This window comes from Etheostoma cragini, chromosome 14, assembly GCF_013103735.1.
Source record: "Etheostoma cragini isolate CJK2018 chromosome 14, CSU_Ecrag_1.0, whole genome shotgun sequence".
NCBI lineage: Eukaryota > Metazoa > Chordata > Actinopteri > Perciformes > Percidae > Etheostoma > Etheostoma cragini.
Window position 1 is genome coordinate 4,030,063 of NC_048420.1, and position 12,758 is coordinate 4,042,820.

General features: G+C 39.5%; 1 protein-coding gene across 2 annotated transcripts in view; it reads right to left on the reverse strand.

The window, feature by feature from the left end:
- c14h6orf136 (chromosome 14 C6orf136 homolog) overlaps nt 1-7,229 on the reverse strand; it is a 24,543-nt gene extending 17,314 nt beyond the window's left edge. Inside the window, exons 1-3 of one of the 2 annotated variants that reach the window (XM_034893019.1) lie at nt 7,005-7,229; nt 4,331-4,564; nt 640-1,320 (exon numbers count right to left, since the gene is read on the reverse strand). In XM_034893019.1, the coding sequence (XP_034748910.1) occupies nt 640-1,320; nt 4,331-4,429 (780 nt within the window). In that variant the 5' untranslated portion in view covers nt 4,430-4,564; nt 7,005-7,229. Of the gene's footprint in view, nt 1-639; nt 1,321-4,330; nt 4,565-6,872 lie in introns of both variants that reach the window. The other variant, XM_034893020.1, reaches the window with a different exon arrangement.
- Nucleotides 7,230-12,758: the final 5,529 nt, after the last annotated feature.

Below are 12,758 nucleotides of genomic sequence, written 5' to 3' on the forward strand. Positions count from 1 at the left end.
TGCACGGCACACCATAACTTTCTTTCTGTGAAGAACCCAGAGAGGGTTATTTGATTTTTATTGATTTAATAAATGGTGGTTTTAGCCTATATATTTTCTGCGTTATTTTATTCTGTGAAAAACCCAGAGAGGGTTATTTTATTTTTATTTATTTCATAAATAGTGTTATTAGCCTATATATTTTCTGCGTTATTTTATTCTGTGAAGAACCCAGAGAGGGTTATTTTTATTTATTTCATAAATAGTGTTATTAGCCTATATATTTTCTGAGTTATTTTATTCTGTGAAGAACCCAGAGAGGGTTATTTTTATCTATTTCATAAATAGTGTTATTAGCCTATATATTTTCTGAGTTATTTTATTCTGTGAAGAACCCAGAGAGGGTTATTTTATCTCAGAAAGGGTTATTAATATTTGGATATTTGTGGTGCGCTGGAGTGTCAGCATGTTTTCTGGAAAACAATAAATGATTACATTTAGAGCCCCTGCGATTGTCACACTTTTTCTGTTAGAAACTGACCCTGGCCCCCCATCAGAGAAGGGCAAAGTTATGCCCTCTTTTATGTTAGGCTTTTATGTTATGTTAGGCCCTCACTGGAAAAAGTTTGGGGACCCCTGACATACAGGGTGCACTCTTACCTCTATCCTCAGTCTTTCATACATCAGGGCCAGTTTCTCCTCTTCTTCACTGTCTCTTTCAGTATTTTGCCCCCCCGCTCTCTCTGCATGACTACACAGAGAGGTGGGAGGCAGCACAGGCCACTCCACAAGCTTGGTCCCATGTCCAATGTCCTTCCTATATTTCAGCCCACTTCCAGCTACGGGCTCTGTGCCAGGGCAATGAAAACAAAAAAACTGAGAGCCATACATAAACGGTGCTGGACATCTCTCTGCTTCAAACAGGCTCCGGAAACAACCATGCTCTCTCTTCATAGAATCAATGCTGTTTCTCCTGAAGCTGCCAACGCTGATGTCATCTTCTCTGCTGCCATCCACCGTGGTCAACGGGAAAGAGAACTCAGAGGACTTGTGGGGCCCTGGAGCGAGGAGCTCTCCTAGTTTGTTGTGAAAGAACAGAGGGATCTCCAGCAGGGTATGGAGGCCATCTGCCTCGCCCTGTCGCACCAGCACACACACGCTCAGAGACTCCTCCCACTCTTCCTCGTAGTAAACTCCTCTTTGAGGCTGGCTGGCATGGTGGAACGGGTGGGACAGCAACGGCTGCTTAATGCTCTGATATCGCAGGCTGTTGGGGGGGACCAGGGCCCATGATGCACTGCTCAGGGGGCGTGTCTGACGGATCCACTGCAAGTCGACTCCCTGAAGGAGCAATGAGGACATGCTAAGATTGTATTTAACATGCAATACTTTAAAAACACTTGTTGACATACTGTATTGTTACAGACATTTCATAACAATAGTCTGACATTTTGATAAAAACTATTGTATCAGCCTAATGCCCGATTATTACGAACTGAAGCTTTGCTGTCAATTCAATGTGTGGTTATGTGTGGGAATTAGTCATCATACTCAGGTTAATTTAATTTGAATTTGTTTATTAATCCCTAGTGGGGAAATTACAATTTACACTCCGTTAGTAATCACACACAGGCTTGAAATACACACACATGCTCAGGACCTATAAATGCACTAATGGAGAGATGTCAGAGTGAGTGGGCTGCCAGCTGAACCAGCGCCCTGAGCGGTTGGGGGGGTACAGTGCCTCGCTCAAGAGCACCTGGCAGTGCCCAGGAGGTGAAGTGGCATCTTTCCAGCCACCAATCCACACTCCGTACTTTTTGGTCCATATGAGGACACTGCCAGGTGCTGTTGAGCAAGGCACCGTACCCCCCCAACCGCTTAGGGCGCTGGTTCAGCTGGCAACCCAATCACTCTGACATCTCTCCATTAGTGCATGTACAGATCCTGAGCATGTGTGTGTGTGTGTAGTTCAGGACTATGTGTGATTATCAAGTGTGGACACAGAGTGTAAATTTTAATTTCATTAAATTAAAGTTAAAATTAAATTAAATTGAACCAGTGACCCTCCGGTTCCCAACCCAACTTCCTACACCCTTGTTTGCAGAAAAAAGGTTATTTGGTTTCATCTTTTAAGTTAGCAGTGAAAGTGGCGGAGAGGAATACATCCACACTATTGTAGATTGTACTAGCTGTGAGTCATCCATCCATGTGTGTATTCATAAACATGTGAGTAAACTTGTAGAAATATATATACAGTGGGTAGAACAAGTACTTGATACACTTCAAATTTTGCAGGTCTTCCTACTTACAAAGCATGTAGAGGTCTGTAATATTTTTATAGGTACACTTCAACTGGGAGAAACGGAATCCAAATCAAAAATCCAGAAAATCACATTGTAGGATTTTTTAAATAATTCATTTTCATTTTATTGCATGACGTAAGTATTTATGTACATCAGAAAAGCTAAAGTTAATAAGTGGTTTGGTTTGTAATTTCAGAGATCATACATTTATTGTAGTTCTTGACCAAGTTTGCACACACTGCAACAGGGATTTTGGCCCACTCCTCGATACAGACCTTCCCCAGATCCCTTAGGTTTCGGGGCTGTCGCTGGGCAATATAGACTTTTAGCTCCTTCCAAAGATTTTATATTGGGTTCAGGTCTGGAGACTGGTTAGGCCACTTCAGGACCTTGAGATGCTTCTTATGGAGCCACTCCTTAGTTGCCCTGGCTGTGTATTTCGGGTTGTTCTGGTCATGCTGGAAGACCCAACCACGATCCATCTTCAGTACTCTTACTGAGTAAAGGAGATTGTCGGCCAAGACCTCGCAATACATGGCCCCACCCATCCTCCCCTCAATACGGTTTAATCATCCTGTCACTTTTGCAGAAAAGCATCCCCAAAAAATGTTTCCACCTCCATGCTTTACGGTTGGGATGGTGTTCTTGGGGTCTCATCAGACCACATGACCTTCTTCCATTCCTCTTCTGGATCATCCAGATGGTCACTGGCAATCTTCAGAAGGGCCTGGTTTGCGCTGGGTTGCGCTGCAGGATTTAAATCCATGACAGCATAGTGTGTTACTTATGGTTTTCTTTGAGACTGTGGTCCCAGCTCTCTTCAGGTCATTGACTAAGTCCTGCCGTGTAGTTCTGGGCTAATCCCTCACGATCATTGGTGCACCATGAAATGAGATCTTGCATGGTGCCCCAGACCAAGGGAGATTGAAAGTCATCTTGAACTTCATCCATTTTCTAATAATTCCTCTAACAGTTGTTGCCTTCTCACCAAGCTGCTTGCCTATTGTCCTGTAGCCCAACCCAGCCTTGTGCAGGTCTACAATTTTATCCCTGATGTCCTTACACAGCTTCTGGTCTTGGCCATTGTGGAGAGGTTAAAGTCTGTTTGATTGAGTGTGTGGTGAGGTTTCTTTGATACAGGTAACAAGTTCAAACAGGTGCAGTTAATACAGGTAATGAGTGGAGAACACGAGGGCTTCTTAAAGACAAAAAGAGCTGGAATTCTTACTGGTTGATAGGTGATCAAATACTGATGTCATGCAATAAAATGCAAGTTAATGATTTAAAAATTATACAATTAATTTTCTGGATTTTTGTTTAAGATTCTGTATCTCACAGTTGAAGTGTACCTATGCTAAACATTACAGACCTCTACATGCTTTGTGAGTAGGAAAACCTGCAAAATCGGCAGTGTATCAAATACTTGTTCTCCCCACTGAAGATGTATTAAATTGTCTTAAGTTTATATTGATGTTTATAACTTCCAAGCTATTCAGTTAAAATTGACAACCTTAGCAGAAAAATCCACTAGCCGCATGCTAACACACACAACAGCATTATTGTACTCTCCAGTGTAACTTACTCACTTAATACTGTAGGATTATTATTGGAGTCCTCACAATGACTGTACCGTTCGACCTATGTTTAAGTTACTGTCTCTAAGATCACATGGGCAAGGATGGTGTTTAAGCTGATGTGGCTGTTATTTGGTTAGAATTGGCTAGCTAATTAAGCCGACGTAATACTATTAGCATGTCTTTGCTTTAGTCTTTGTTCATTTTCAGTTAAAATGGAACATGCATGTGTTTCCATCATACTGATATTAACAATAAGACTGAATTGTGTTTAATTGAATTACACTATTTAACATCAAATCAAACTGAATTATTCCTTAGTAAAATGTATCGTTCCTGAACCATAACGTAGCCCATGTATCTAGATACGTATCGGTTCTCCTAATAAGGGAAAGAGGCACACCCCCTAGAATTGCGGATTTGCCAGCACCACAAATGTGAACTCAAATGTGAAATGGGCAGGATATTTACCTGATTGAGACTCCACCTCCATTTTCTGATGGCTTGCATTCTGCCATGGCTGCAGACACAACCCACCCAGAAGGCGACACCCCCTCTGCTCACAGCCATTCACCACAGGGGCAGGGGCAACCCCAGTTACCAGCTGACCATCAGCCACAGCAATAGCACAGAAGATACCGCAGAGATACACACACACTGCCACCTTAACCTGATGACTGGGGGTGTTTCTTCACCTCCACAAATCTGAGACCACAGAGAAGAGATGAAAGAGCTGGTAACAGGAGTGACAATATGGCCAATAAATAATATCAACATTTTCCAGGCTATATCTAGGATAATGATATTGCTGGTACAACAAATGGAGGAAAAGAGTGAGATAGTGAAGGGCTATGAGAAGAGACAGGCAGGAAAAAAAGACAGAAAAGTGTCAAAATTTTGGGAACATTTGACGCTACAAAAACCTCTGTACAGTTTGCCTATTGCAAATCTGCACTAGCTTAATGTTACCAAGATAATTCAATGTAAATGCTACAGCTTTACTAAAATAATTGCAAGCTGCAGCCCTAACTATCCGCACATTATGCCCATGAGAGTCCAAAATACGAAAGGATACAACTACTTGTGTAAGTATATTTACTTTAAAATTACCTTTCTAAAAAATGTATTTAAAAAGATAACTAGACATTACACAAGGAAACAATTTTATATAGCTTTAAAAGTTTATTTAAACACTGGAGACATCTCTTCCTCTAAGATGTTTGATGCTCAACTGACAACTGAGCGTTCCAGCAAGCAAGCCAGATATTCAGCCAGCCACAACGTTAGAAGAACAAGTTAATGTTTCATACAACGTAATATTGCCGGACTTGGCTTGGCAATAATATTGCGACAACCTGTCAGACAAAACATGTTCAAAATGGCATTAAAAGTGCCGACCCATGTGAAGTGATTCCTTCCGAGTGAAAACAGTGAAAATGACTGATGCGAATGTGACATAAATGCATGAAAGTTGTGCTAATTCAGCTCTGTTTACTTCCGGTGTTGATACTGCAAGGAGTGCTTTAGGACCGTCAATAAACACACCATTGATTGGAATTCTACTTTAAATGCGAATATGTTCTAGTTTATTCTCTCCTCTGTGGAAAAAAACAGGACATTTAAGCAACGTCATCTTGGGCTTTGGGTCAATAATTTTGACCATGTTCACCATATTTAGAGACCAAACAACTAAACCAGATAATCAACATTAAAAACAATATTGGTTATGTTAGTGCCATTATAAATTATCAATAATAATAATCAATCATTTTTAAGACAAAAGTAAAAAATTCTTTGATACCAGCTTGTTAAATGTGAATATTTTCTAGTTTCTTCTCTACTCTGTTACAGTAAACTGAATATCTTTGAGTGACAAAAGAAGACATTTGAGGATGTCATCTTGGGCTTTTAAAAAACATTTTTCGACATTTTCTGACATTTTCTAGACCAAACAACTAATCGATAACTCAAGAAAATATTCAACACATGAATCGACTATAAAAGAGTCGTTAGGTGCAGCCCTAGATCTAAGCAACTGTTTAATTTGCAAAATGACAAATGCCGGTTTGCATTAAATCAAAACGCTTTAAACTCGTACAACAGACCGGATATTGACCCAAGTGCAGTAAAGCTACAGGAGCAAATTATAGTTGATGGATTTTCCCTGACCTGGGTCTTCTAATGAGGTTTTCAGAGACTATGCCAAGAGCACATGACCTGCACCAGACCACAAGTTTATAATCAGAGACTCCATGGTGACAGCGATAATGAATTAACCTAACAGCAAGAAATGTTTTAAACGACTGTATGCTTACAGCTGGTAATGTACATAAAGAAAAGGGAGCAGAAATAAGTATAAATCTCCTCTTGTGTTTATAACAACTTGTGAAGGACATGTCGTGTTTTTAACATTTGACAAAATAAACAATCAAACGTTAACGTTGCCTACAAAAAAACTAAAGTAAACTATACATAATGTGTGGCTTGCAACAGATGACTAGTTAACATTCCAAGATAATAAACCAGTGCTGGAAATTTCTAGGCATTGCAGCCCTCGCGAAAGAAAGACAATTGACATAACGGAGACAAAACATTAAAGTTACCATTATTCTTTGGGCCATTTAGTTTCAAATCAATTGCACTAACAAGGAATTATTAACGCCAGGATGTATAACATTATCCTAATCATTTTGGTAATGCCAACATTTTAAGTTGTTAATGATTACTATGAAGTCATATTTGTGGGCCACTTTTTTTCTCAAGAAATAGCCGTGACATGGGACTCTAGATATCTTCCCTTAAACGTTGACATTAATGTTACCTTAAATGCCGTTAGCTAGCACTGCCTGCCTGGCTAAAGCTTGAAAGTCAATGCTACCAGCTAGCTTGCTCGACAAGCTAACTAACGCTAGCTAGATGCTAGCTGCAAGGAAACTAGAAATGATTTTCCTTGGCTACCAGCTAGTAGCGTGCTAGCCACCGGCTTGGTAAACGTTTCTGTAATGTTAGCTACCTTTAACATGCAAAAACCCGCTGGAATCTGTCTAGATGCAGTGGTTCTCAAGGTTAGGTTTTGTAGAGTAAAGTTAGTATTGGAAAGGTTATCGCTAGTGACAAGCCAATAAGAATTACTTAGCTAACTTACACAAATGTCATTCCAACCCTGTGTCCTTGCCTGGCCAAACCCGCCTCACGCAGCCCGTAGACGTTGTATGCTGCCTTCACTGCTATTGGAAATAATAGCACTGCATATGTGACCCCCGAAAATGTGATACAAGAAGAGACAGCAGCTGTTCCTTAAAGTATTACGTTTTTTTCTATTACATTATCAAGTCAGATTGCACATTTTTGCTGATTGCACTTTCTGAGTGAAAGTGAAATCAGTCATCTGATTATTTTTAATATGCCCTAATGGCATCATAGATATATAGCTACGTGGGTGGGACCCTCACTTGTGGTCCAAGGGCACTTCTGGCTTGGTATGACCCATATACTGTACATATTAATATCATTAATTACATTTTCATTTTTCTACCACTTACTGTATAACTTTTTTCTTACAGAGTGCATCCGATTAAAGTCTGCTATCTAGGCTACACTGTGCTTTTACAAAAGGTAGTTGTGAATGGGGTTGTGCTTGCCCATTCTTTAAAAAAAGAAGGTTTCAACGATATTTTAGTTGTCCAGCCTATTTACACTGCAAAAAGAAATGGGTCAAAATCACATATTGCATGTGCATAATTTTAACGAGAAGAAAAAATGTTGTGTCAGAATCAGAATCAGAAAAACTTTATTGATCCCCAAAGGGAAACTCTGTGCTACAGTTGCTCAGATATTAGAAATATCAGAAATATAAATAAAGAAATAAAGAAATATAAGGGGTGTGGATATAAACAGTTAAAGGTATATTATGATACAGTATTTGTATAAATAACATAATTAAGGTGTTGCAATGGTGAAAAGTAATAATAATAATAATAATAGTAGCAGTTGAGTATTGCCCACATTACAAGCCAGTGTTATTGCACAAAACAGATAATATTGTCCAGTTTCAATATTGTCCTACTTAACGCAATTAATGTGATACACATTGTGTCAGCTAAAAAAAACACACAAATGTGTCATTTCAACACTTTTAATGTATAAGCCAGTTCAACACTCAAATTATGACACAAACAATGCTACAGTACATTATAATTTTAATACAATGTATAACTGAAAATAACCAGTACTAACCAATGTGTCTTAATGTGTTATTGTCAATAATATATAACTAATTGGAGAAACAGATAGACAGATTTTTAAAAAAGGGTACAAAGCAACATGATCAATACACAACACAACACTACAATAAAATGTTTTCTACAACTCAATTCAACACAAAATTTTTTGTGTAGTGTGTTTAAAACTAGAGGGTGATTGTGTTTAGCAATAGGAGGGGTATGCACACATTTCCATTAGGGAGAGGCTAATGTCTCAGATTGGGGGTGGGGGGGTTATTGGACAACTGTAATGGTGTATCCCTGGTTTTGTTTCATGATGAAGCGGGTGGGGGGTTGGATGTTTTTTGTCTGGGAGGGGGGCCGTTGGGGGGGCTTTCTTTTTTGTTTGCTTGTTGTTTTATTGTTCTGTTTTGTTTCCCTCCATTTTACAGTCAGGTGCTTTTGTTTGACACAGTAACATATGTCTTATCACTTATATTCCTTTATAGGATTGATATTATATCACCAAAGTCAAGCTACAACTTATATCTTTATAGTGCAAGGACGTATGCAAAATGTATTAGTTTTGCGAGGGGCTCAATTATCCATCAAAACGCAGTAAGGTACTTTACCATCTCTGACACCTAGACGCCCACATTGTTTACTCACCAGAGACGCGCATCTCAGAGATGGGGACCGGGCAAGGCCGAAGAGTGGATGGGTGGGTCAAGTTTATCATTCTTGGGAAAATCTAGGGGGGCAGCTGTCCTACTTCATACATCTATTCTATTTGTACATTCAAAGGTGATTTCTGACCCAAATGGCAGATTCCTCATTTTACTGGTCAGATGTGTAACACCAATTTTGTTTTCGTCAATTTGTATGAACCTAATTGGGATGATGATAGTTTTTTCAAACCTCAAAACTTTCTTTCAACTCCTCAATTAATTCTTGGAGAAAACTTTAATCCCTTGCTCAGTCCGCAGCTCGATCGTTCCTCATCCAATAGAATGAATTTTCTGTTTCTGATGTCTGGCACTTTTTTAATTCCTCTTGAAGGGAGTATTCTATCTTTTCTGGTGTCCACTACACTTTTACGCATGTGGATTATTTCTTTATTGATAACAAACTCCTTCTATTGGTGTCATACTGTGAAGGAGGTGTACTGTCTTCATCTGGCGATCTGCTTGGCGAGAAGAGAAAAAAGAAAGAAAAAAAAAACGTTGATCTTCTTCTGCCGCGCAACATAGAGTGGTTCATTCTATAAGCATGGAGCAGCGCCATCTAGGGGAACGGAGGATCACAGCAATTGCAGTACTTTGGCCCTGTGCATTTTAGGTGGGCTACATCTGCAATATTTCTTTCTGACTATTCTCCTGTGCCCATGGCAGTTCATTTTAAGGTTTTGTTGGATTGCATGTTCCATGGAGATCAAATACAAGTCTCCTCTCGGATCAGGACTTAACTTTATTATTTGTCAAATACATCTGTTTGTTAGTCTAATCATATTTTCTGATGTTTCAGCTTCTGTTGAATGGGAAAGCCTAATATAAAATAATATGTTATGCTGCATTTCAGATAAGAGTTAGGTATGACCAACTCTCTATGCTAACTCAGCAAACATCTCAGCTTGATGGCGTGTATACAATTAATCCGTCCCCTGATGTATATAAGGAAAGGTTATCTGTACAAGCCAAATTTGATATACTTATGACACAATCTGCTGAATGCCTACTTCAAACCAGATCAACTTATTTTGAACATGGCGACAAAGCTAGTAAATTACTTGCACACCAACTGCGCCAGACAGCCTCTTCCCATCAAAGACATCTGATTCATTAGATATGAATCATGCTTTCAAAGACTTCTAAAACTCGAGAGGACTTTGAACATTGGTCTCTTCTCAACTTGTCCTTGGCAGTTCACGTCAATTCTGTGAAGTTTATTGCTCTCCCACGTTTCTCATATCTGTTTCAATCTGTCCCTATTTTCCTGCCTCAGTCGTTTTTCCATGAACTGGACAGTCTAATCTTAGAATCTATTTGGAATATAAAGGTCCCTAGGTTGAGTAAACAATTTTTACAGAGACCCAAACCACTTGGGGGGTTGGCTCTTCCCATATTCTGTTACTGGGCCTTTATTATAAGAATTTAAAAATTCTGACTCCAATATGACACCTTTGATCCTGCACCCACTTGGGTACCATGGATGCATTTTCTGCTAATTGGAGGCTGTAGTGCATTCTTTAACGTCAACTTTATCCTCCACTTCTCCGTACAGTAGGAATTTGCTTGTGAGAACTTCTCTTTGACTTTGGGCTCCATTCAAATGCAGTTTAGATTAACACTCTTTCTCCATCCATGCTCCAATAGCCACTAATCAAACTTTCCCTCAATCTCTTGTAAACAATGTTTTTTTAAATTTGGTCTAATCAAGGAATTGTATTGTATCACTATTTATACATTAACAACACCTTTGTGTCCTTTCAACAGCTCTCAGAACAATTCTCACTCCCAAAAAATCACTTTTTTAGATACCTAAACGTTTGTAGTTTAGCTCACACAATCTTTCCAGACTTCCCGAATTTGTAAGTAACCTCTTGAAAGTTTTTTTAAACCTAGTTTTTCATTGAAAGGGTTTATTTCCGATATTCATAATCAAATTCTTTCTCTTCATCCAGATCCACTGGATCCCATAAGAGCCTTGTGGCAAGAGGATTTGGGGGAGGAGTTATCTGTGGTTTTGTGGGATGACATTTTTTGTTGTATGCATAAATCTTCAATGTGTGCTCTGTTGGAAAAAAACTAACATGTGTTCTTGGATTGATGAGGAAGGAAAGGCTAGAGCCCAATAAAGAGTTAAAAAAGGGTTTGATGAAACAGCATGAAGAAAATGATATGACAAAGACAATAAAACACAAAACATAATAACACTGCCAGCAGAGGACTTGATTCAGGCTTCTCCCTGATGAGATCAGTCACATGAGATCAGTCCGCAGCTGTCGGTGGACCGAAAGACATGCCTCCCTTCTGGGGTCACATTGAACAGTCTTGAATCATTGTAAATTTCAGAATTATATTCCCTACACCTGGGGGCAGTTCCTTTTCACCTGGTGTACTCTCATTGGTCCGTCATTGGCATGGTAACGTGTTAAGCGCATCTCAGTTGCTGTCTTCTCTGTCTCAGATGAAGAGGTCACACCTCTAACATGAGCGTTGGAAGTTCCTCCCGGACACAGATCAAAGGCTATCATGTGAAGGACAACTCCATTCAAAACATAACTCATAAACATTTCCACTGTTCCTATGTAGTCTCAACACAGCAGGGTGGCTCCCAAAAGGCTTATCCATATGTTTGCTTCTGCAATGGGACAAACATTTTCTTTCTATATGTTAATAGATTGGTTTTACTCTCTCCAGGAGAGACAAAACAGAAATACATTTATCAAACATCTCCAATGTTTTAAGTTTTTTTATTATCTCAACACATACTTGCTACATTGTAATAAGTGTTACAAATACTTTTTTTACTCTTTTGTATCTGCTAGCCTTTGCAACTCATTTATAAATGCATAACCAGACCTCACTTTAGATGGGCTCACGCCATGTAGTCAACTAATCAGTAGTAACTCATGAGTTAGTCATGAATTGATGTGTTGGTAAGTCCTTTTTAAAGATACATTAACACACTACTTATCCGTTGGCATATTTCTGAAGGCATATCCAAATAGTAGTAAATGCATGTGTGTGTCCAGGTTCTGATAGCAATTGCAACTCATTTATAAATGCTTTGTCAAGCATAGAAAGGGCTCACTTCAGATGGGCCCACACAATATACTTAACTTACCAGCAGTAACTCCTGAATTATTCATGGGTTACATTATTGGTAAGTATTTGTAACAGATGCATTAACACCCGAACTATAAGTTTAGGCCTATTCCTAAAGCATAACCTGTTATTAAAGACATGAACAAATGTAGGTCTAGATAGTCTGTTAATCATTAACTTCATATATTTAACTGACATTGGTATACTGGGCATATATTAACTTCATATATTCTTGAAATATGGGGTGCCTAAACGCCTGCATTCCGACTAGGGCAGAAATTGTGCACTGGAGGAAGGACCTGTAAAGAGGGTGCGTAGATCAAACCTACGGCCATGTGGGGAATCAGTACAGTACAGACTCTCCTACAGACAAGCCTACCTTGAATCTGAAACCAAAGTATGAGTTTGCCGATCCAGAATTCGTGTTGGTGGAAGAAGTCAGGTGCCCAACGGCTGAAAATGCGGAAAATCTGTAACGTGAGAGTTTGGATCTGATGACTGACAAGTCAGGCGCCCATTTTGGTACAGCAGCTGAGAGTCTGGAACAAAGCAAGGAAGCACCCAAACGGGATGTCAGTGACGTTGATGACCTGGAGAAGGAGCCAGTGCTGGGTCAACATCCCACGTCAAAGTGTTTACCTACCAGTTGTTGAACCAGAGCTGAGACCTGTGACTGCTCCAAGGATGAGAAAGGAGAAAAATGTTGGGACAGACATCCAGAGCTGCCAAATTTCCCCACAATCTTGGAGTGAGATTTGGTGTGGCCAACCGATATTTTGCAGAGTACAAAGAAATTTCTTTGGCTCTTTCAGCATCCTTCAGGGTTTGAATTGGGATTTGTTACATGTGGGGGGATGGGGCTCTCTCTAG